The 22,061-nt window shown below is 34.7% G+C and overlaps 1 protein-coding gene across 1 annotated transcript; it reads left to right on the forward strand.

The window, feature by feature from the left end:
- Window positions 1–4,713: 4,713 nt before the first annotated feature.
- On the forward strand, window positions 4,714–17,928 carry LOC121415086 (armadillo repeat-containing protein 6-like). Its single transcript, XM_041608170.1, has 8 exons — window positions 4,714–4,761; window positions 12,021–12,215; window positions 12,698–13,351; window positions 13,943–14,088; window positions 14,709–14,840; window positions 15,388–15,525; window positions 17,040–17,283; window positions 17,871–17,928. The coding sequence occupies exons 2-7, from the start codon at window positions 12,056–12,058 to the stop codon at window positions 17,241–17,243; spliced, it is 1,434 nt and encodes a 477-aa protein (XP_041464104.1). The 5' UTR covers window positions 4,714–4,761; window positions 12,021–12,055; the 3' UTR covers window positions 17,244–17,283; window positions 17,871–17,928.
- Window positions 17,929–22,061: the final 4,133 nt, after the last annotated feature.

Genomic DNA, 22,061 nt, shown 5'->3' on the forward strand with positions numbered 1-22,061 from the left:
GGAAGGAATTGCAAAATGGAGTACCCAACAGCCTGGAGATAGGAGATGAATGAACAAATACTTTTAAGGTTATTGCACATTATCTTCTGTTGGTGAAGGGATTCAGCTATTCATTCGGTACCGGTTGTTAATTGTATGACGTCCAAGAATTTCAATTGTTGACCTTCGGTGATTGTGAGAGCTACTGTATTGTGAGCAACTAACTCTGTAATCTGAAATTGTATGATTGTTTCATTTTTAAGACCCCTGATTTTTTTTTCATAAATCAGGATCATTGATTTTTTTCCCCTTTATTCTTAAATTCTAATTTGTTCATCTGTTCATTTGACTCCAAAATTATTATCTTGCCACTGTTTGCCTCTGAATTCTGTTGCATTTCCCTCAGAGAAATAGCATGTAGCATTGATGAGAAAATAAAATAGTAGATCACCAAGGACATAGTTTGCAGACTTCACAGTATTCTGCAAGTCATCTCTATCTTGTTATGTCGAATCATTCCATCAACTTTATGTTATTTATGTTTGATGAAGGAGACATTGTAGTGATCATCCTTGGGGAGAAAGCACCTTTGGCACGGTTGGGTGCAGGCCATGTGTCTTGAACTTGCCTCATTTGTGTGATGTCTCCCAAATTTTTTGATAGCACACCTTTTTGTATTAAAATTGTCATAACTTCGTAAATATTGGCTATCCATTTAAAAGTATACATTTCTGAAAATACACTTTATGAAGATTCCAAAAACGAATTTAAAATAAGGTAGGGTAAACTGCTGACATTTTTTGAGTGAAAATGATTAATTTTTCTGGACCCCCAATGTATAATTTATTTCAGACATCCAATTCTTGTTCTCTTTGCCCGTACCATAACCTTTCTGCAGATTTATGATTGATCCGATTAACCTCAATTATGGAAAGCCAACAATATCATAATATTTCATACAAGAATGGTACAATGTCCCTTCGTGAATAAAGAGGAGTATAAGTGAACTGTCAAGACAACAAGACAATTGTGCTTGCATGAATAGCCTAGCCTATACATCATACATAAAAAATGTTTTTAACAGACATGCATTTCACATATTGGAGTTGCTGGCTTTCCATAGTTGTATTTGATCAGATCAATTGTAACCCTTTGTAAGGGCCAGGTGGTCTTAACACAGTTAGTCTATGAAGGGTTTGTGATCACTCAATAAAAAAACACCCTGTTCTGATTGGTTCACTCTTATGAGAAAAATGCAGACTGAACTTGCTATTTTGCAACTGATTGCAAGTATTGAGTGTCCCTGGTCCCTTGGAAATGATGCTTCAGAACTGTTGGTCATTTGGTAGTTTAATTATAACAAGCACTTATATGTTATGCACTTGGCAGCCAGTAAATTGATACAGCCACCAACTTTAATTACTATTAATCAATGAATTGAAATTTCTGAAATGAAAATGAAAGTTTTCAAATTATCATAACCTGTATTGTAATAATATGTCTACATTTGTAAATAGTTACTGATAAGACTTGTAAATGTCTTCATTCATTTTAGTATTAAGCATGTCTTTTACTTTCATTTTATTCCTCAAAAGAATATAATCTGTCTTGTTCCATTATGACTTGGATTTTTAATATGTGTAATGCTTCATCTCAGGAATTATTTGTTTTAAGCTTGTATGACTCTGTATGCATTTTACCTAACTATTTTGATGTATTGTTGGGAAATGGGATGGAATTATTATTTTTCCATTCAAATTTTTGATGCAAGGTAGAAAGTTTATTTAAAATGCAATGAAGGTGTGTATAATTGATTAATTTCACAATTGTTGCATAAATCGCAAGCTAATCTTTTAGGATAAAATAAAAATTCTACAAAAACAGATATATTTACCTATTAAGTCCCATTCATGATTGCACATTTAATTGCATTTGATAGCTGAAGTAATCTTTGCATTTTTTTAATATCTTCTACTCATCAACTTCATCAAAACCAAAGAAAAAATAGGGGAAGAGGCAAAAGCTAAAAAAAAAGGAAGACTATCAAATGGATATCGGTTGAGTAACTATGATCCATATTTTCATATTATTCAAATGACAAATATAGATAAAAATGAAAATAAATCATTATTTATATAAGAGTTTCTTTCACACAAAGTTTTGCAGAATGCTTGGAAGTTTCACTGAGATTGCAGTGTGCACATCTCATGCTTGAGATCCTATCCTTCAAATGTTGTTTTCTCCTTATTTTTGAAGCTATTGCCTTGTTTTTTTTTCTCCATTCAATAAAGTTCTTGTATGGGTTATTGTTAATCAATTTTAACAAGTTATGTTTCAATTGAAAGCTTAGGATGTGCTTTTTCAAACTCGATAAAAATCTCAAAAATTCATTTGGGGCAACTTTTTATTGGTTTTGGGTTGGCTGGTTACATATGCAACATTGTCATCATTGTAAGGAAAATATAAATCTTATGAAACATATTCATATTGGAATATAAATAAGGTTGCATAATGGAAAATTATATATTTTTATGATCAGAAGTTTTGAAAATAAATTATGAGATAAAAAAATCTATGTTGTTCTCCTGTTGATCCTTTGTTGTACATTATATTTTTATGTATAAGATGGTTTAATTTGAATAGGGATTCTGATTGATCAGGGGCCAATTTCATAAGTTGTCACATTTAGCTACTGAAATTATTGAATTTATTTGGCTGATAGTGAATTCGAAATTATTCAATTTGTTATACAAATCGTGAACTTGTTATAACAAGTCTCTATAAAAAGGGACCCAGATTTACTTACGTTGCAATTTTGAAATTTAATTTTTGATCTTGAAACATCACAATTAGTATTGACTAAAAGAGATACAATTTTGTACACAAGTACATGTATATATAGGCCAAGGTTTGCAAGAAGTATATTACCATGGTATCAATCATACTTGGAAGCCGGGGCGTCATGGTCTACACCTGCCTTTCAATCAGAGGATCGAGGGTTCAAATCTCAGCCATGGCATTAATTTCCTATAGAAAGTGATTTATCAACGCTGTGCTGCACTCAACCCAGGTGAAGTGAATGGGTCAAGGCAGCTTGATCTATATGGTAATAATAATTTGCAATGCACCTCGGAATAGTATTTCTTGATAGAAGGCGCTATATATGTAAATACATATGAATGATTATTATTTTCTTTTTATGAATTAATGTTAAATTTGATTCCTTGATCAGGCAATACTTGTATATTAACTCAGTGAAAATGGTTCTTCAATATAACAAAGGAGGAAAATAATATACTTTGCCGCATAATTTTTTGTACAATTATGGACAAATATTTTCATAACCCATGAATACAAAAAGACCCCCTGAATTTCAAATACATTTTTGCGTGTGATGTAGGCTCTGTGTGTATACCATAACAATTTTTTAAAAGTTAAACAGATATATATATTATTATGCAACTTATTTCAAAAAGTTGTAAGATAGTTTGGCAAGAAAGATGGAATAAAACTAACTCAGCACTGAAAGAGTTGCAACCATCAGTGTTACCCACATATAAATGTAATCTAGGGAGACAGGAAACTGTACTCCATCGTCTCCGTTTTGGAGTCGCTGGTCTTAACCAAGATCTACATAGATTAGGGATCCATCAAACAGGGTTTTGTGATACATGTCGTGAGGTAGAAACTGTCAGACATTATCTTTAATTTACATTGTCCAAAATATATAATTGAAAGATCAATGCTCCTTGTAGATTTGAATGAATCACAGCCCGGACAAATAATGGAGTATTTAAAAAAAGATGATCCAGGGATACAGAAAGCACTTTTACGTTTCGTTTCAAGAACGAAACGTTTCAGTAAGGAGTGATGTTCTATTTTTTATATTGTATTGTTTATTAAGAAATATGAAAGTATATGATTGTACAAGTCTAATGTGAAAAGAAAAAATAGTAATAATGTATGATATAATATATACAATATGTTCTGCACATATAACTAACAAAGCCCACAAGTGTTTTCGCCTTTTTGATGTTGTTTTTTTAAAAAAGAAACAAATTATTTTAATGTTTAACCCATCTGTAAGCACAGGTACACTAGCGCCCCCTCGTCTAGTGCATGGGTGACCTAGGCATTTACGTCCGAAAAATCGGCACAATGTACCGTGCTGACCGGTATGATTGCATCTTGAAAGGACAGGGCAAGCGCAACTAGTTGGAACTGAGCTGAAGCTAGCGGTTTGTTTTTGGTAAAGAATTGTTTACATGCCATTTTGATTAGAGTTCCGCCAGATACGGCAAACTATACCATAATTATCCCTTTTTCATATTAGAAGGATGCACATGAAAAATATTTCACATATGTATTGGTAATAATTTTATTATGTGAGAAGTGAGATTTTTTATTAATAGAGTAAATGGCGACAATAGTCAAATATGACTAATCGCCACTCAAACCAATCTAAGAAGAAGAAGAAGATATATATAAGAAAAGTTATGGATCCGGGAAAGTTATTTAGATAGAGAAGATATACCAGTGTTATAATGGCTTCACATGGCGTGTTTATAGAATTGCGTGAAGACAAAATAACATGCAATCCCTACGTTTATTCTTAGAATAAAAAGGAAACAGAAATCTGAATAAAGATTTCATTTATTAAAAATAGGCCTATATATCACAAAAATAGGGCAAAACAGGACGCCTGCTCCAAAATGTTGACGCCCTCTACGATACATTTCGTGAAGTCTTACAATACCAGCAGAAGGTTGTAGAGAGTAATCGGTAAAATAATCCTTGATTTGCTGAAAAATAAGTGTTCATGTTTGATCTATTAATACATGTTTAAGTTGCTTTGCAAATCCTCATTCATTTTTACTCATCAATTGTATATTATTGCTTGAGATGTCCGAGCTCGCGAAGCGTAGCTCGCTTAGCTTAGCGCGCTGGGACAGGGCGCCCGCCTGGCCTGTGCTTTGCCTGCCGTTGCTACCCGCCGAACCGCTGACTGGGCCTTCCCGGTAACGTACCCACTCACTCCAGCTCCACGGCGACCGAGCTCCGAGTGCAGTGCACGAAAGGGTCTTTCCATTCCATGGTCGCGACCGTCTTTCGTGTTGCCCATCTTTTTAACCCAGGGAGTTCCCGCATGCAAAGTGGGCTGGGGCCTGTTGCACGATGAGATGAGCAATACGTAGGAACGGGTCTAGGAGTCAGGGTGACCAGATTTCACAAAATGAAATACGGGACAATCGACAAGAAAGATCACTAGAATTTAATTCGTCATGCGGACGAATTAGGTGGTCTGTCATGATTTGTCATTCAGTGTCGGCTGATGTTAGACAGCTGGCAGCAGTCTGTTTCGAGGAGTTTTTTAACATTTTTTTTTTATTACTCCTCGTACACAGACGGCTCACTATCATGCAGCCACCTTTAGGGGACTTGCAATGCAAAATCCCCCCGTCGGGGCTTTTCAATTTTTGTCTTTAATGAATAAAAATTTCGAAAATTATAGTGACCAGAGTGCAAATTAATATTCCCTCTTGGCATCAATTGCCAAAAAAAGGAGAAAAATGAAGTTAAAAGGACCAAAAACAGTGACTTACCTCGGCTGTCGCGCATATTCACTTCCCCGTTTTATCCGATCTTAAGTACATAAACATAGGGCCATTGAGTCCCCTGTCCAGATCGCGCTAGAACTTCGGTCTCTGTATTTGGTGAGTGAAGCCAACGAAGTTCAGCTGAACAACCAACAAAACAGAGACCGAAGCTTTTGGTCTAGGCTGATGTATGAAATAAATCATTTAGATATCATTGATAATCTTGATCGTAGACATCCTAAGAATAAGTTTTGACCATTGCTAAATGTGATTATTGATGTGATGATGACAATCGTCAAACATACAGCTTCAATCAGATACATACAAGATAGATGATTATATATATAGATGGATGGAGTGGTGGATGGAGCGATGGATGGATCAAGTGATCGATTGAGAGATAAATGATAGGTGGTTATATTAATAAAACATAGATAGACAGACAGACATATAGATAGATAAATAGATAGATAGATAGAGACAAATAGATTGATATAGATAGATAGCCAGACAGACATACATATGGAAAGATAGATAGAGACAGGCAGATAGATTGATGGATATATAGAACGATAGATAGATATACATATCTAAACAGATAAATATGTTATATTAGACAGAGAGATAGACAGATACATATACAGAGTAGGTAGATAGACAGACATATATTCATGCAGATCAATATGATCTTCATGATGACGACGGAATATTCATTATGGATGGAATACTTGTGAAAGACGGGAGATGATAAAGCACTGTTAAAAGGGTCTCTTTCATGTATGACAATACATGTGATATGAAACAAAGTAATTATAATCTGTTTTATCTTGCGAAATTTTAAATTTAATACCATTAAATTATCACGAAGGATCATGGACGAGGTGGTAAAAAGAAAAAAAATGAAAAAAAAATCTTGTTTACCACAGGACTCGAACCTGCGCCCCTGTGAAAGCGATTCAAATGCGTTATCCATTGAGCCACGATATTCCCCATAGAGAATACACGTAAGCAATTTTGAGAATTCCAATTTTGCAAGCGAAATACGAGCATGATCCCGGCATCTGATCAAAAATGAAGAGCACATTTTCGAAAGCTTAGAATCTCGGCTACAACATACTAAAAGCTCAGGGAAAACTGACAAGAAACAATGGAGATATGGCTCACGAAATAGAGGAATGTCGAATCTAGTTTTGAGAAAAAGTCATGTCCCATACAGATTACACGCAAAACACATGTGATATGAAAAAAATCAATTATAATCTGTTTTATCTTGCTAAATTTAAACATTTATACCTTTTAAATATCATAAAGGATCATGTAAGAAGTGGCAAAAAGAAAAAAAAAACTGAAAAAAAAAATCATCTTGTTCACCCCAGGACTCGAACCCGCGCCCTTTAGAAAGCAGTCAAAGCCACGATATTCCCCATAGAGAATACACGTAAGCAATTTTGAGAATTACAAGTCCAATTTTGCAAGTGAAATACGGGCATGATCCCGGCATCTGATCAAAAAATAAAGGGCACACTTCCGAAAGCTTAGAATCTCAGCTACAACATACTAAAAGTTTAAGGAAAACTGACAAGAAAAATGGAGATATGGCTCACGAAATAGAGGAATGTCGAATCTGGTTTTGAGAAAAAGTCATGTCCCATAGAGATTACACGCAAAATGAGGAAAAATGACATGCCTCTTTTCATCGCTGTTTTACGCAATGATGCGTTTCTCAAAACGAATATTTATGTTAACTAAGGAGAAAGATTACATTCTAAACTACAAAATATCGAAATCTGGGCGAAAAACGATCTATATTCGAGAAGTTACAACCAAATTTGCATAAATTTGATGACGTCATTTTTGAAAAAATGAAATTTTTAGTTTAGGCGCCATTTTGATGACGTCACGATATAATTTAGGGACATTGATGACATGAAATCAAATCTACAACTCATACTCTATCGATATATGAAAAAAAAATGGGGGTCAACGGACTATTTAAAGAGCTACAGTGAATTTTCAATAGGCATGTTTTTGCCCATATATGGCCTATAATGAGAGCTCGCGCGCACACGTGCTGCAGACTTTAACGGGTGTTAATTTCGTCATTAATGGTCGTAGAAGGTTGATCAAGGTATCGAATTGTTCAGAATTTTATTATCAATGCAATGATGTAAAAAAACGGTGTTTCTGCGTTGCGTTAAGGTGTTACGCGCGGAAACGCGCACGCATGCGTGCGCGCGCGCAAATTTTTGAAATGCTTAGAATGACCTAAAACGTACTCTCGTTTGGTCAAAAAGGGATTTTGAGCATTTTTAAATTTTGACGCGCGCGTACGCGCGCGTCGTGACCTCCAGGTGACCTCTGATGACATGACCTGATGACCCTTGACCTGAAGTTGATGTGATGTAAATTTGATTGATTTTTGATAATTGATAATGGAGATATGATTGATAATGTGATTTTACAAAATGGCGCCTAGATGACGTCATCATGACGTGATGACCTTGAAAAGCTTCACTGCACGTGTCCATGACAGATCCTATAGATGACATGAAATTCAACGAAATTGAGCAAGTCCATTTTGAGATAACTTGGCGACAAGAAAAATCCGTAAAACACCTGGATAGGAAAATTCTGACGAAATTAAGAGGTGATCTGTCATAGACAGACCACCTAATAAACAAGAAGGCTACACAGTACACCTGTGAAACATTATAAAGAATTGGAATGGAGGGTGAACGAAAGAATGAAGGAGAGAAAGAAAAGGGATGAATTGAGAAGAAAGAATGAAAAAATTAGGGGAAAATGAAGGAAAATTTTTTTTTTAAGAATAAAAGAAAGTTAGAATAAAGGATGAAAGAATGAATAAAAGAGCAAAAAAGGTTTCTGTCATTCTTTGAATTGAATACAGAAAGAAAAAGAAAGGAATGGAAGAAGAATACATGTGTGAAAGACAAAATAAAGGAAAGAAAAAAAAGTAAGAAAAAGGAGGAGGAAAGAAAAAATGAAGCCAAAAAAGAAAAATGCTTCCTTCATTCTTTGACAGACAGAAAGAAACAAATAAATAAGGAAAACAGTGAGGAGGGAAGGAAGGAAGGTATTAAGGGGCTAGGAAAAGAAAGAAAAAGGGAAAGAATAAAGAGAAAAAATGAAATAAAGAGTTAAAGAAAGGAGGAAAGAGGGAGAAAGAATCAAGTGAGGAGGGAATAAAAACAATGGAAGAAGAGAAAGAATTAAAAGAAAAAGTAGAGGAAGGGAGGGGGAGAAAAAAGTTAAAGAAAGAAAGAAGGAAATAAAAAAAGGAAATTTGATAAAGACAGATAAGAAAAAGGAGGAAAGAAAGAAAAAATGAACAGAGAGAGAGAGAGAAAGGATCAGGAAAGACAAATGGGAAATAAAGATAGATGGAACAAAAATAGGCAAGCAGGAAGTGTACAGGGTGAAGAAAGAAGGATAGAAAAGAAAGAAAGAGGAAAACAGTTCAGACTTCAAACAAACAAAAAAATCCAACCATCTAACAAAAAATCCTAATGATATTTGGTGTTTTTTCAAATATATTTTTAAAACTAAAAAAAAGTTATAGTAATGAATAAAATTTCAAAGTGATTTTTTTTTACTTAAAAATTAGATGAAACATCGCGGCATCATACCACAACAACACTCAAAACGAAAGCTGAAACAACTAGATCTAGTTTATGAAAACTCAAGAACTTGTTCCTCCGATCACATCTCCAAATCAGTAATCTGAGAACCCATAATATCATTATACATATTTCCTGCCGATTTTTTAATTATTTTGGCATGTTTGGTGCCGGTGGAGAGAATCTGCTCCGATAGAACTTGCATAAGTTTATTTATTGATTTTATTGTTGTCTCTGCTTCGTCATCTGTCTGTTGGTTATTTTGATGAATAATTTTGTTCAATAATTCTGAAATACGGGACAAATAGGCGTCCCGGGAAGGGTTTGTCGGGATGCCGGGACAAAGAAGCAAAATATGGGACAATCCTGTGAAATACGGGACGTCTGGTCACCCTGCTAGGAGTAGGACCATTCTTTCGAGATAGATAGATTGGCGACAAATCAGCGCTTTCCGTTTCACGAAGGCAATCTTGTCTTCCAAGTCTGGGACATCGTTTGATATAGATATTAATGATATTATCGGAAAAATATTTAGTCTTCATCGTCACCTGAACTTTTTATTTCAAAATGACGACTTTTCATAAAATCATTTATTTCAATTAATGGAGATCAAATAATTTGTTGCATATTACCGATAGTAGAAATGATGTACCGTATGGAGCTTACTTTATGAGATGCAAGGAGAACAAAAATTGAAGATTCACAAACATACCTCGATAAAATCTAAATTTTCATTATTTCCCCTATTTACAACACTGTGCCCTTTTAAGGACACCTTTCATTGATATTCCAACGAAAGAGACCCTTGTCGGAAAATTAAAATTGAAGTAACTAAGTAATTTCAGCGTTTTATCACTTTCAATTTTCTGATTTTTTATAAAATACCAATCTTAAGTGATAATTTTGCAAGTTATGATTTAAATGTTATTTGTTGATGTAAAAATGGGGTTTGAATGGAGTAAACAAAATGCAACGTGTCTGATTGTATGAGACTAAAAAGAAAATGTGAGAGGCTGCGTGTGAAAAATCAAATTTATTTATTTTATTCATCAGATATAACGCAAGAAATACAAATGTGATTGTTTAGAATATAAACATAGATTTGCATGGCCATCAAAATATAAAACTTGCTGCAAACATGTCAAGTGGGTAAAGTATATGTAGCATTGCAATAACAGAAAAATAAATGAAATCAATTGAACGGGGGAAAATACTATTTACATCACTATGCTAAAATGACAATGATCACATATGTTTAGAGTTGATATCTTTTTGGAAGTTTATATAACATAAGCTTCAATAATATAAAAAAGATATATATATAATGAACATTTCAAAGTTGAGGAGTCGAGACATCATTGCTTTAACATGACACATGGCCTACCCTACGATGCCCTTTTCGTATGGACTTTCCACAACCCTGTCTGTCATAGGTACATTTTAACTTTATTTGTAATGATTGTGATGGATTCATAAGCTATAGGCCTGATAATTTTGATTCAATTAGTTATTTTTTTACTGGCAGATTTTTTTTCTTTCATTCATCACCTTAACACCAATTCAACAATTTTCATTGATTGACATCAATCTCAGCTAAGATAATCATGATAAAGAAAATAAATTAAATATAAGGAAAGGATTTAGCATGTTTAGCAACGTCTCAGTTTTGTATCGTGTTTTATTTTATTTTTATGCTGAGCGTTACCATACAAATTTTTTCATGATATTTATCTAATGATAAAGCTGCATAAAATAAAGATCTACCATATTAGACCAATTAGACCTCTACACAAAAAAAATATAGTTGTATAAAATTATCATAACTTTGAAAATGTATTTATCTAGTATATGCAACTTGGACATAAAAGCAATTAAGTATTACAAAACATCCTTTGTGGTTTCAAGGTCAACAAAGGTCATATTTACGGTCAATACACTGGTCATGTTAGGAGTATTTGTAGAATTATCATTATAACTTTGAAAGCATATGGATCTCGTTCAGGAGTTCATGAAACTTAGACTTAAGATAAGAGTAATCAAGTATCACTGAACCTCCTGTTCAAGTCTCAGGTGCATGACCAAGGTCAAAAATCATTTAGAGTCAATGAACTTTGGCCATGTTAGGGGTAGTTGTATTGCCATCATTTGAACTTTGAAAGTGTATAGACGTAATTCATGAAACAGTAATCAAGTATCAGTGATTGTTTTGCATGAGTCCAACGTCACATGATCAAGGTCAAAGGTCATTTAGGGTCAATGAACTTATCACATGAATGGTGTTTTTGTAAATAATTCTAATTCAGAACTCCTGCTATATTAAATTGCTTAATGCAGGCAAGACAGCCAGAAGCATTCCATTTATTTGTGTAAAAAGTAAAATAGTCAAAAAATGAACCCCCTACAAACATGAAAAAAAAATGGTCTTTATTTGGCAATAAGTTTTCAGTTTTCACTTGCACGCAAGGCTTGAACTAGGGCAAGTTAGCATAGCCATATATAAGGTATTCTCTTTCATGATTTTAAGTTCTCATTGAAAATGAATGGACGAACCATGAACTTTTCATTAGAAGAAATAAGCATTTCCTATTTTTGTCTTCTGCATAAAATTTTGTGCAGGTTTGAAAGAAGATCAGAAGTTTAATGATAGTTACACAAAACATTCAGTCGTATTAAAGTATAAAAAAAAAAGAAAGCTATGTGATGCAGACAGGACTGCCATGGACATTCTACTTAAAGAAACAATTTGTTTATCTTTTCTTATCATATCACTTCTTTTTATCATTTGTCACTTTGATTGCTACTACAGTGTATCTGGACACAGTTTTGTTGTTGTTTTGAGTCATGGCTTCCAAACGGATAACCCAGGAAACCTTTGATGCCGTTGTGAAGGAGAACATGGAAGACTTTGAGCTTGGTGCAGAAGAGGCGGTAGCTGATGCTGTTCAACAGTTTGAGTCTCAGGGTATTAACCTTGCTAACATCATCAAAGAAGCTCACGTTGGTATGTAGGTCATCCATGGGCAGCAAAATCTGCCTGTTTTTAAGAGTTTTTATTTAATTCTAAATCGTATTTTTCATTCATAAATGTGGAAAGCGACAATGATTTATTTGATTGTCATTTTGGAGTAATTGATAATTTTCGATAATTAACGAATTTAAGCTGATGATGCCCAAAATCAAAGTGTTTTTAATGAATTTGGAAGTTGCAGGAGAAGTAAGGTTGGTAGAGAAGAATGCAAGTGACATTTTGCAAATGGAGACACCATTGTAATATGTAAAAGATGTGGGCATTATATCGTGTACAATTTCTGCACATGTCTTTGAATAAGCATTTTATTATTATGGAGATATTTTCTGTCAAGAGGAATGAAGGGGTATACTTTGACAAAATGTACATTTAAAGAAATTTACATCGTAACTGAATATCAATCTAATTCTAAATGTGCCTTTACCCTTGTAACGTCCACTGATCATCTAATACAGGAGGTGAATCTGGTGAACCAACCAAGCATCCTGTAGTGGTTGCTCTGCATGGCTTGACAGAAGGGATCAAAACCATAGCTTCTGGGGGTGATGGAGCAGAGCTACAGGAGGATATCATATCACATCTTCAAGCTTTCAAGACAGAGTGCGACAAGGATCTAGCGCATCGCATGCAAGCTGCCGGCAACGAGGCATTCCCAACCTTACTTCTTCTGACCCAAAGCCGACTAGCAAAGGCAGATGAACAGTTCCAATGCAGAGCTCTAGAGGGCCTGTGCTCTCTGCTCAATGGACAACCTGATCTGATGACAGGAGCTGGCATGGACTTCCTGCTTGAATCAGTGAGGACTGTAGCAAGTTCTGAAGGGGATAGTCATCCTTCAAGCGTTGCCCTCCTTATCAAAGCCATTAGATTTAGTTGCATCAAACATGAGACGAACAGGCAAGCATATGTGAAGAAGGATCTTATCAAAACACTCATCAGTGTCTTAGGAAATGCGAAGGGTGATGTGAAGGTAGTACGAGAAGTCGATGCCACCTTCCGGGCTCTTGTCGTCGATGATGATGTCAGGGTACCTTTCGGGAAAGCCCACGACCATGCTAAGCTTATCGTTGAAAGCGGGGCATTGAAGATTCTTCTTGAAGTCATGCAGAGTGAGTACACAATGTCCACTGATTAGATAAAAAATGAACATGATAATAAAAAATGGAATACGGGTTTACATGATTCTGCAAACTTATATGTCTATAGGGTGTCCTGATGTTATTATCAGACAAAGTACTGGAGTTGCAAAGTTCTTTCTGACACTTTTCATGATGTATGCAGAGCTGCCAAGTAGTACTGAATTTCAGTATTTAGTACTGAAAAGTGAGAAAAATACTGATTTCTAAAGTTTCAGCTTTGTGTGTTGTCCTATGGTATTTTTTTAAACTACTGATTTCCTCACTGAAATACTGATTTTCAACTTTCAAATACTGAAATGTTCTTTTTCAGGTTGGCAGCTCAGTGTATGTATGCTTTTGATATTGCCATAAAAAAGTCATAAAAAAAAGCTCCACACTATTACTAGTAAAATCTTGATCTCATTGCCAATAAAGTTGACTGATTTGTCATAAGTTAAAACTTGTGAATTCCATCATCAAGACCTTGAAATACAATGAAAGCATGATATTATCTATCCTTCTTTATGAATCTCAAGAGCATGGGCAGGCAGGTTTCCTAATACCAGACATTGCTTCTTGCAGGTTGTATGCACGATCAGGCCGCTGTAGGTGACCTCAGTGCAACCTTAGGCCGTCTGTCAGTCAGGAACGAGTTCTGTCAAGAGATCGTCAATCTGGGAGGTCTGAAGTCGGTCTTGAAGGTGTTGGGTGATGATCTAGCTAGTCAGGTGGGTAAGATTGGGTACCTTAGCCAGGCTTAAATCAATCCAAGGTTATCCTATTGATTGGCCTCAGTGCATCTCTAATTGGCCTGGGATATATTTTGTTCCCTTTTTAGATTTTTCGTATTTGCTGTAATATGAAAACAGGCCCTGTAGAAAGTTTGTCTTTCCCTGAAAATATTGAAATTTTATGCTTATCATGGAAAATTTTTCGAATTTCAAAACATCTTTATCCACCTCCTTTGCTCTATATAAACTGATAGAAAAAAAACCCTTCAAACTTCATTCCTGCATAAAAACTGCTGTGAAAAGTGGCTTAGACTTGTGCTGTGGTGCTTATTTAGGGTTATTTCATCCACATCAAAGCTAATGCCTTCATGAAGTTGATAAATACATGTAGGCAGTGTGGTTTTTGTGATTAATTTGCAGTGAGCTAAGCTTGCAAAATCTACAAAATTTTCTCTCCTGTTAAACAATGATTCTATATCAAGAAATTTATGTTGACAAAATTTGCAGATTTTTTTCAAAAAGGCTACAAAACGGCAAGTTGCTTACCTGTTATTGTATGCGTTGGTACAATATTTTTCATGTCTAGCGTTTCCATGAATTCTCTATTTGTTCTGTAGGTAGTAGTAAGACAACTCCTTGATCTTCTCAAAGCAATAGCTGGAAATGATGAGGTCAAGATTGCTATAGTGAATGCTGGAGGTATCCCAACGATCTTGGGTGCCATGTCAAGATATATACGTGCACCTCAGGTAAGTGAGGAGTAAGCCTGGTTCTCATTTCATGATACTAGTTCGGCCTCATCCAGTTCTGTTGCGACAAAGCTCAATAATATGCTGGCAAGTATTCTGAAGTCGTATCGACTAATACTATGGGAGGACAAAAAGGTCAAAAATATATTTACATTGTTTGTATATTTATTGTTTCTGTATTCTCTCATTTATTTTGAATGATGAAGAAAAATATTTCAGTTGTTATTCCCAGACAGCTGTGAATGTATTGTGCACCAAATGTACAGACAGATTAAACCAAAAGACGTAAAAAAGTGGAAGTTGCTGCTACGTTGTTTCGCGCTCAACATTTAAGGGATGGAGCCTCGTTGGTCTGGCGCTGTTCAGTGGCTTGCCGTTTCCATAATCATTTGGGCAAGATTAATTTTCAGAATGTTTTTTTTTTATCTATTTTGAACAATAAAATATGGGTTTCCTCTTTTGTTTCATTTCATTTTCATGAACTTCACTTTCATTGGATGTATTGACCTATATCTTATTATTTATTTTTTTGCTTGTGTTGCAATAGGTATGTCAAGCAGGATGTGCAGCTGTAGCAGCCATAGTTCTTCGTAAACCAGCCAACTGCCTGGCGGTAATGGAAGCTGAGGGGGCTAAACTTCTGGTTCAAATCCTGACAATACATAAGGATGAAGCAGCAGTACAGGTAATATTGTACAACAACCTTGAATCTAGTTTTTGTTTTCTCTTGTCTTTCTCTTATGATCTTCATTTAATTGATTATTTTATCTTTATGACTGTTATTGTGTCTCATATTTATCTTCAGTATTTTGGAATTCCATTTATATTTTAATATTTTGTAAATGTTTGATTTGTTTGTAATAATTATGCCCTGTAACTTGAGTATTTATTGAATACACTTGACATCTACTATTTCTGATCATTGCCTAGCGGAAGCAATTTTCAGACCAGATTGTGCAAATCATGTAATATTGCTCTTTTTTAGTTGAAATTTACCCAATTCAAACAGATTTCTGTGCTTCCAAGAACTTCATCTGAACACGCTCACACATGAAAATAGTTAAAGAACAGAACTGATTGCAATGTAGGGTATTCCCTTTCCACTGTTGATAATGTGTGAAATGAAAATTGCCTAATGCAATAATTGTTTCACAGTGTGCATCTATCCATGTAGCTGATGCAGCCCGACGGAAACGGGTAAATTTTCGTGATTGTGCAAAAAAGAATGAATATTCAGTGTGCATCGTGACAATATATTTGTTTAGAGGCTGGAGTGAAAGCCATATGCTTTACACTGTATAATGTTTACCAGTACACTGTAGTGCAAGAAGTGGGTTTTGGCTCAACAAGAGAAGACAACTGTTATTAATCAGAATACTATTTACCTCTTCTGGGTGTGAAATCGGAACAATAGACCACATTTAAGGGGATAATCTGTCTACTATAGCGACACATTATGCAGCCATCCCAGCTAGAGGAAGTGTCTCTTTGATATCCTGGTATTAATCAGATCACTATTACCTACCTGTGCTAAGTGGGTAATTGTCTGATAGTATGTAAAGTTGGAACAATAGGCCACCATCAAGGGGATAGTCCATCTATTATACCAATTACCAAAGTATAATATTGTTAAAATTTTCTAGCCATCCCAGGGAAAGAAGGTACATTCTACATCCTGATATTGATTTTCCAATGATGAGTAATGAAAGAGTCAGATTTGCTCTAAAAACACCCATATTTTAAAGCAAGATATTAACTTTTTAAGGTCAAAACATGCGGCTTCGGGGTGGGCGTGTTTTAGTGTCTAAAATGTGAAATAACAAAAAGTATGTATCAGAAACTAATTAAATTATGAAATGAAAGCTCCCGACTCGAGCAATGTTCGACTGATGCAAGTTTACCTGTATTAGTACAGTTGTGCTCAAAAGTTACTGAACCTCACCACAATATGTACTTATTTGTGAATACAGACTACAATTCTACGAAGATTGGCGAGCCCAGAGATACAAACTTAATTGAATGTAATATTTTATCACCTGACTTCACAATTAAATATCTAAAACATGACAGCACTTGAACACTTTAAATATATTCATTTTCTAGAGGGGTTCACTAACTTCAAGCACCGCTGTATAATACAATGTATTGATATATTAGTTCATGATTTTACAACACATTTTTTTTAATTTTGACCGACAGAAACAAGCCTGCAGGGCAGTGCGGAACCTAGTCGCCAGGACACCAGAGCACCAGGATCCGTTTATACAGCTTGGAATAGAAGGTCTTCTAAGGGACGCAGAGAAGCACTGCCCAGACGATGCTAAAGCCGCCCTCAGAGACCTACACCTCAAGGTGGAATTACGAGAGCTTTGGAAGGGAGAAAAGAACCCATTAACCAATTAAGTAATAGTTATAATATGCAACATTTGAATAGTACTTAAAGGTCAAGTTCACCTCTGAAAAATGTTGATTTGAATCAATAGAGAATAATCAGACAAGCACAATGCTGAATATTTCATCCAATCGGATGTAAAATAAAAAAGTTATGACATTTCAAAGTTTCGCTTATTTTAACAAAATAGTTGTATGAATGAGCCAGTTACATCCAAATGAGAGAGTCGATGATATCACTCACTCACTATTTCTTTTGTTTTTTTATTGTTTGAATTATACAATATTTCAATTTTTATGAATTTGACGATTAGGACCTCCTTGCCTTAAGCACAGAATGTTAAATAATGGAATTCCAAATGTTCAGGGAGGAATGACACTTCATTTCACATGACAAGAAAATGAAAATATTTCTAATAATAAAATACAAAAGAAATAGTGAGTGAGTGATGTCATCAGTTTCTCATTTGCATACCGACCGAAATGTGTATATAACTGTTTTGTGAAATGAAGCGAAACTTTAAAATGCCATAACTTTCTTATTATCCGATTTTGATGAAATTTCCAGTGTTGTGCTTGTTGAATTTTTCTCTTTTCATTCAAATCAAGTTTTCATTGGGGTGGACTTGTCCTTTAAAGGGATACTCCAGGCAAAAAATAATACAATTTGAACAGATAGAGAAAAAATCAGACCAATAGAACACTGAAAATTTCATCAAAATCTGACAAGGAAGAAGTTATGACATTTTGAAAATTTGCATTATTTCGGTAGAACAGTTTTATGCATGTCTTCATCAGTATTCAATGAGCTAACTGATGATGTATCATGTCATATCCCCACTTGTTCTATTGTATTTTATGAGATAAATCTGTAGTAGTAATTCAAATTTTGTCCTCCACGATCTAAAAAAATTGGATTGACAACTGATTTAATACAGATAATCATTGTTGCAACTTATAAGGGAGACATATTATACACATGAAAATATGACATAATTTTGATTTCATGTAATAACATAAGAGAAGGAAAAGTGGGGATGTGACGTCATCAGTCCACCTAATGAAAATCCATGATGATGTGCCTGTCACTGTTTTTGCAAAATTTTGCGAGGCTTTAAAATTCAATAACTGTCATTTATCGCATTTAGATGATATTTTTAACATTTTGCTCTGTGAATAATTTTCAGCTTGGATTTTTCCTTTACTCCAATGTCTCTAAGCAGTGCATAGTCAGTGTTAGCCGGAATTTAGCATGGCTACCCTGATCAGGCGCTCCTGCAATCAAGAATTTCCTTCCTATCAGTAGCCATTTACTACACCTGGGTGGAGAGTGGCAAATGTAGGACATTGCCTTTATCAAAGAAGTGCCATAGTGGGATTCAAACCCCGGAGCTTATAAAAGAGAGGTTGGCAAATTTGTATGGGTACAAAGTTTTGCTATTTCTTTTGATTTGTGCTTGCGTGACAAAGTAATATGCCCTATGTTGTAACTCATTGATAACAAATTGGCTGAACTCTGTAATAAAAGGGATCTGACTGCATCCAAACTTCAGGGGCAAACCACTATCTAAACCAGTGATGTGTGATCACCACTTTAAAATTTTTCTGTTGCTGCATAGTGATGGTTTTAAACAAGAATCCTTAAACAATGCATGTAACAGTGGGTTTGGGAAGAATTCGGTAATCAGTCTTCATAATATATCCGTTGTCTGCTTTATATCGATGTTACTCCAAATTATTAAGCACTTCATACATGTACTTGTATGTCTTTACACGTAAAAGCAGAATATTACAATATTTCCATTATTATTCCGCTTGTGCTGCAATGTGAAAAATTTGTAAATATATTTATTGATGTTTATATGGAGTGAAAGTTTGTTGTTGCATCTTTTATATATGATTTTGCAATAATTTGAATAAATTTATTCATAAAATATGAGGAACCTGCCATTATCTTCTAGATTTTGTCAAAACTCCATTTTCTTATATTTTTTGAAATGATTACTAAGCTCAATTAGCTCATGGTGGTGTACAAATGATTATGAAATGCTTTGAAGCAATGCAGAAAAAATTAATGTGATTTATAACACGAAATTGGGAGAATGTAGGGGAAGTGTGAGGTTTTCCAAGATATGGAAGAAGAGAGTGAGGTATTGAAAGGGGGTCAGACAGGAGGGGGAGGAAAGATTGGCACGTGTACAGAGAGGGGTTAAACGAGGGAAGGGGGAAATGAGATCGGAGAGGAGGCGAGGGGGAGGGGAGGTAAAAGAGATGGAGGGGGCAGAGATTGGGAAGGTGTAGAGGGAAAGAGATGGAGGAGGCAGAGTGAGTGGGGGAGGGATGAATATGGAGGGGCAGAGATGGGTAAAGGAGGGGAAAGAAGAGAAGACGGAGTGGAGAAGAAAGGGGTGAATAAAGGGAGAGGGAGATAGTTGAATGAAGGAGAAACTGAGAGGGGGGGGGGGTAAACGAGAAAAGAGAGAGGTGGACAGAAGAGCGAAAGAAAGAGGGAAGAGTGAGTTAAGTGATCCATCCTCACATCTTGCGACACATATAAATGATGCGCAAACTTCAAATGAAAGACAACTACTAAACTTCAAACATTTTATTGTTAGTACAGGTATTTCTTTCAAATAGTGGAAGACAAATAATATTCAAATACATAAAATTTCATATACTTTTTTTAAATACACCTTCATAAATTTGGTCTACATGTACAATCACCAAATGTTGATAAATATTGTTAATTAACAAGATAATACAATCGTCTATAGTGTCCACTAGTTGAACATCTCTCTTTTTTCCTATTGTGTACACCAACACTTTATTTTGAACACGTACAGTAAAAACTGCATGTATTTCCTTCTGCCCAAAAGACTTGAAATATTAAAGCAAGATTGACAGGCAAATAATTTGTCGACAATTACAGTACTGATGCTGATCTGGGGGCACGTGCCTCCATCTTTTCTAAAATTACCATTTCTTCTTTAGATATTTATTGGGTCAATTACATCCCTCTAATGTTCTATCTTTGAGGGATGTGGGTTCGGATTTGTTTTGGGCAATCAATTTTTCGAGTTGAAACAAGTGCAATGCAAGAAAAGAAAGAAAAATAAATCCCCTTTATACGTTACCCAATATACAATATTCTGAGTCTGCCCCTATACTGGCATGCATTAAATTCAGATACAATATTGTATTTTCCAATCATAGAAATATAAAAGCTTTATTTTTCATAAATGCACACATGTTTTCTACCTATTTTCATTTTTTTTTAATTCTACAATATAATAGTGACTTAGAAATCAAAAAGGCCATCATATATCAAAATAGCATAATATATTGTGCTTTAAAATTTCTTGCCATTTTGCAATCCTGCTCAACATCATAACAGGTAAAAACAATAACATTAAATATAAAGATCTACATTGGTTGGAATAGCTTTTGTTTAAAACAATTATCATACCTAATTCTAATTATATGAAAAAATCAAAACTGAAAAAGAAAAGAAGAAAAAAATCATAAGACTAATTATAGATTTCACAAAAAACATCTGAAAATGAGAAAATAAAATTACTGTTACATATAACTTGAAAATCATATACTGTACACTCAGTATATACTGAATATTTCTAATTTTATCAATTACTAATGGGTTTTTTTAATGTGACTAAGCTAAAAAATAAAAATTCCTAAAACACTAACATGTAATTGATAGGATCAAAAAGGAAAAGAAAACGACTTCAGGAAATAATTTATTAAAAAGCATTGATTTTTCTTTTTCTTCAAATTAGAATTCAAAATAAAGCAATGATGTGGGGGAAAACAAAAGGCACATATTCAGGATTTCAGTGTACAGGTCAAACAAAGGCAAGGCTAGAAATATTTAAATATACACAATTTATAACAGTATTTTAGATGTAAAGGGCAATGTTGTTTTTTTAATTACAGTCAAACTAATCAAAATATTTTCTTTATACTCCATACTCCCCCGTTTCCTGTGCATATTATGCTATGCATGAAAAAAATATATCGAGAAAAAGGGGTTTCAAGAACACATTTTTTGCAGCCTCTAACCATCTTAAAGATAAATCCCAGTTGTATGGTAACAATCTAAATATGAGCTTGAACAGAATCCAATGAAATTACCATCCAAGTGTTTTTATCTATAGATAAAAAATCATGTGGCAAATGGCTCTGGAAAAAAAAGTGTTATTGCTGAGGAAAGAGCAAAATAAGCATTAGATTCCATCAAATGTTGGGTATTTTTCCAAGCAATACTGATACACTGTCCCACAAATGGTTCTCTGTGTTAGTGATCATCAGAATTATCAGGTTTGAGCAAAGATTTCATGATTTCACAAAGATAAATTTACATTAATGTACCAGATTTACTGATCTATGATAATATTGTGATTATTGACCTTGAGACTTTCTCATGAAATAATCATTTTCTGCAACTACTTTCTTTTACCTTTAACTTCAACAATACAGCTCACACTCGTCTATATTATCTTCATTCATGTTACCACTGCTGTATCTATGGAATTGGATAATGCAATATTTGTCGGATAATTATCCGTTTAAATCCTACCATCAAACACTCTCATAGATTTGTCACAAAAGAGTTGTGTAAACACAACCACACAAGTTGTATGCTAGTCCCAAATGTGCTGCTCAAAAGTCAAGTTTAATTTGAGACTGACTTAGAACAATTCTTCCTGCAACAGGCCCTAGCTGCAGTAAAAAAATCCTGTGCCCATGAGAATAACTGCCCCAAGTTTGGTGTTAAAGACCCAATTTGTCTAAGGGTCACTACTGGGGCCACAG

The sequence above is a fragment of the Lytechinus variegatus genome, chromosome 5 (genome assembly GCF_018143015.1).
Source record: "Lytechinus variegatus isolate NC3 chromosome 5, Lvar_3.0, whole genome shotgun sequence".
Classification (NCBI taxonomy): Eukaryota; Metazoa; Echinodermata; class Echinoidea; order Temnopleuroida; family Toxopneustidae; genus Lytechinus; species Lytechinus variegatus.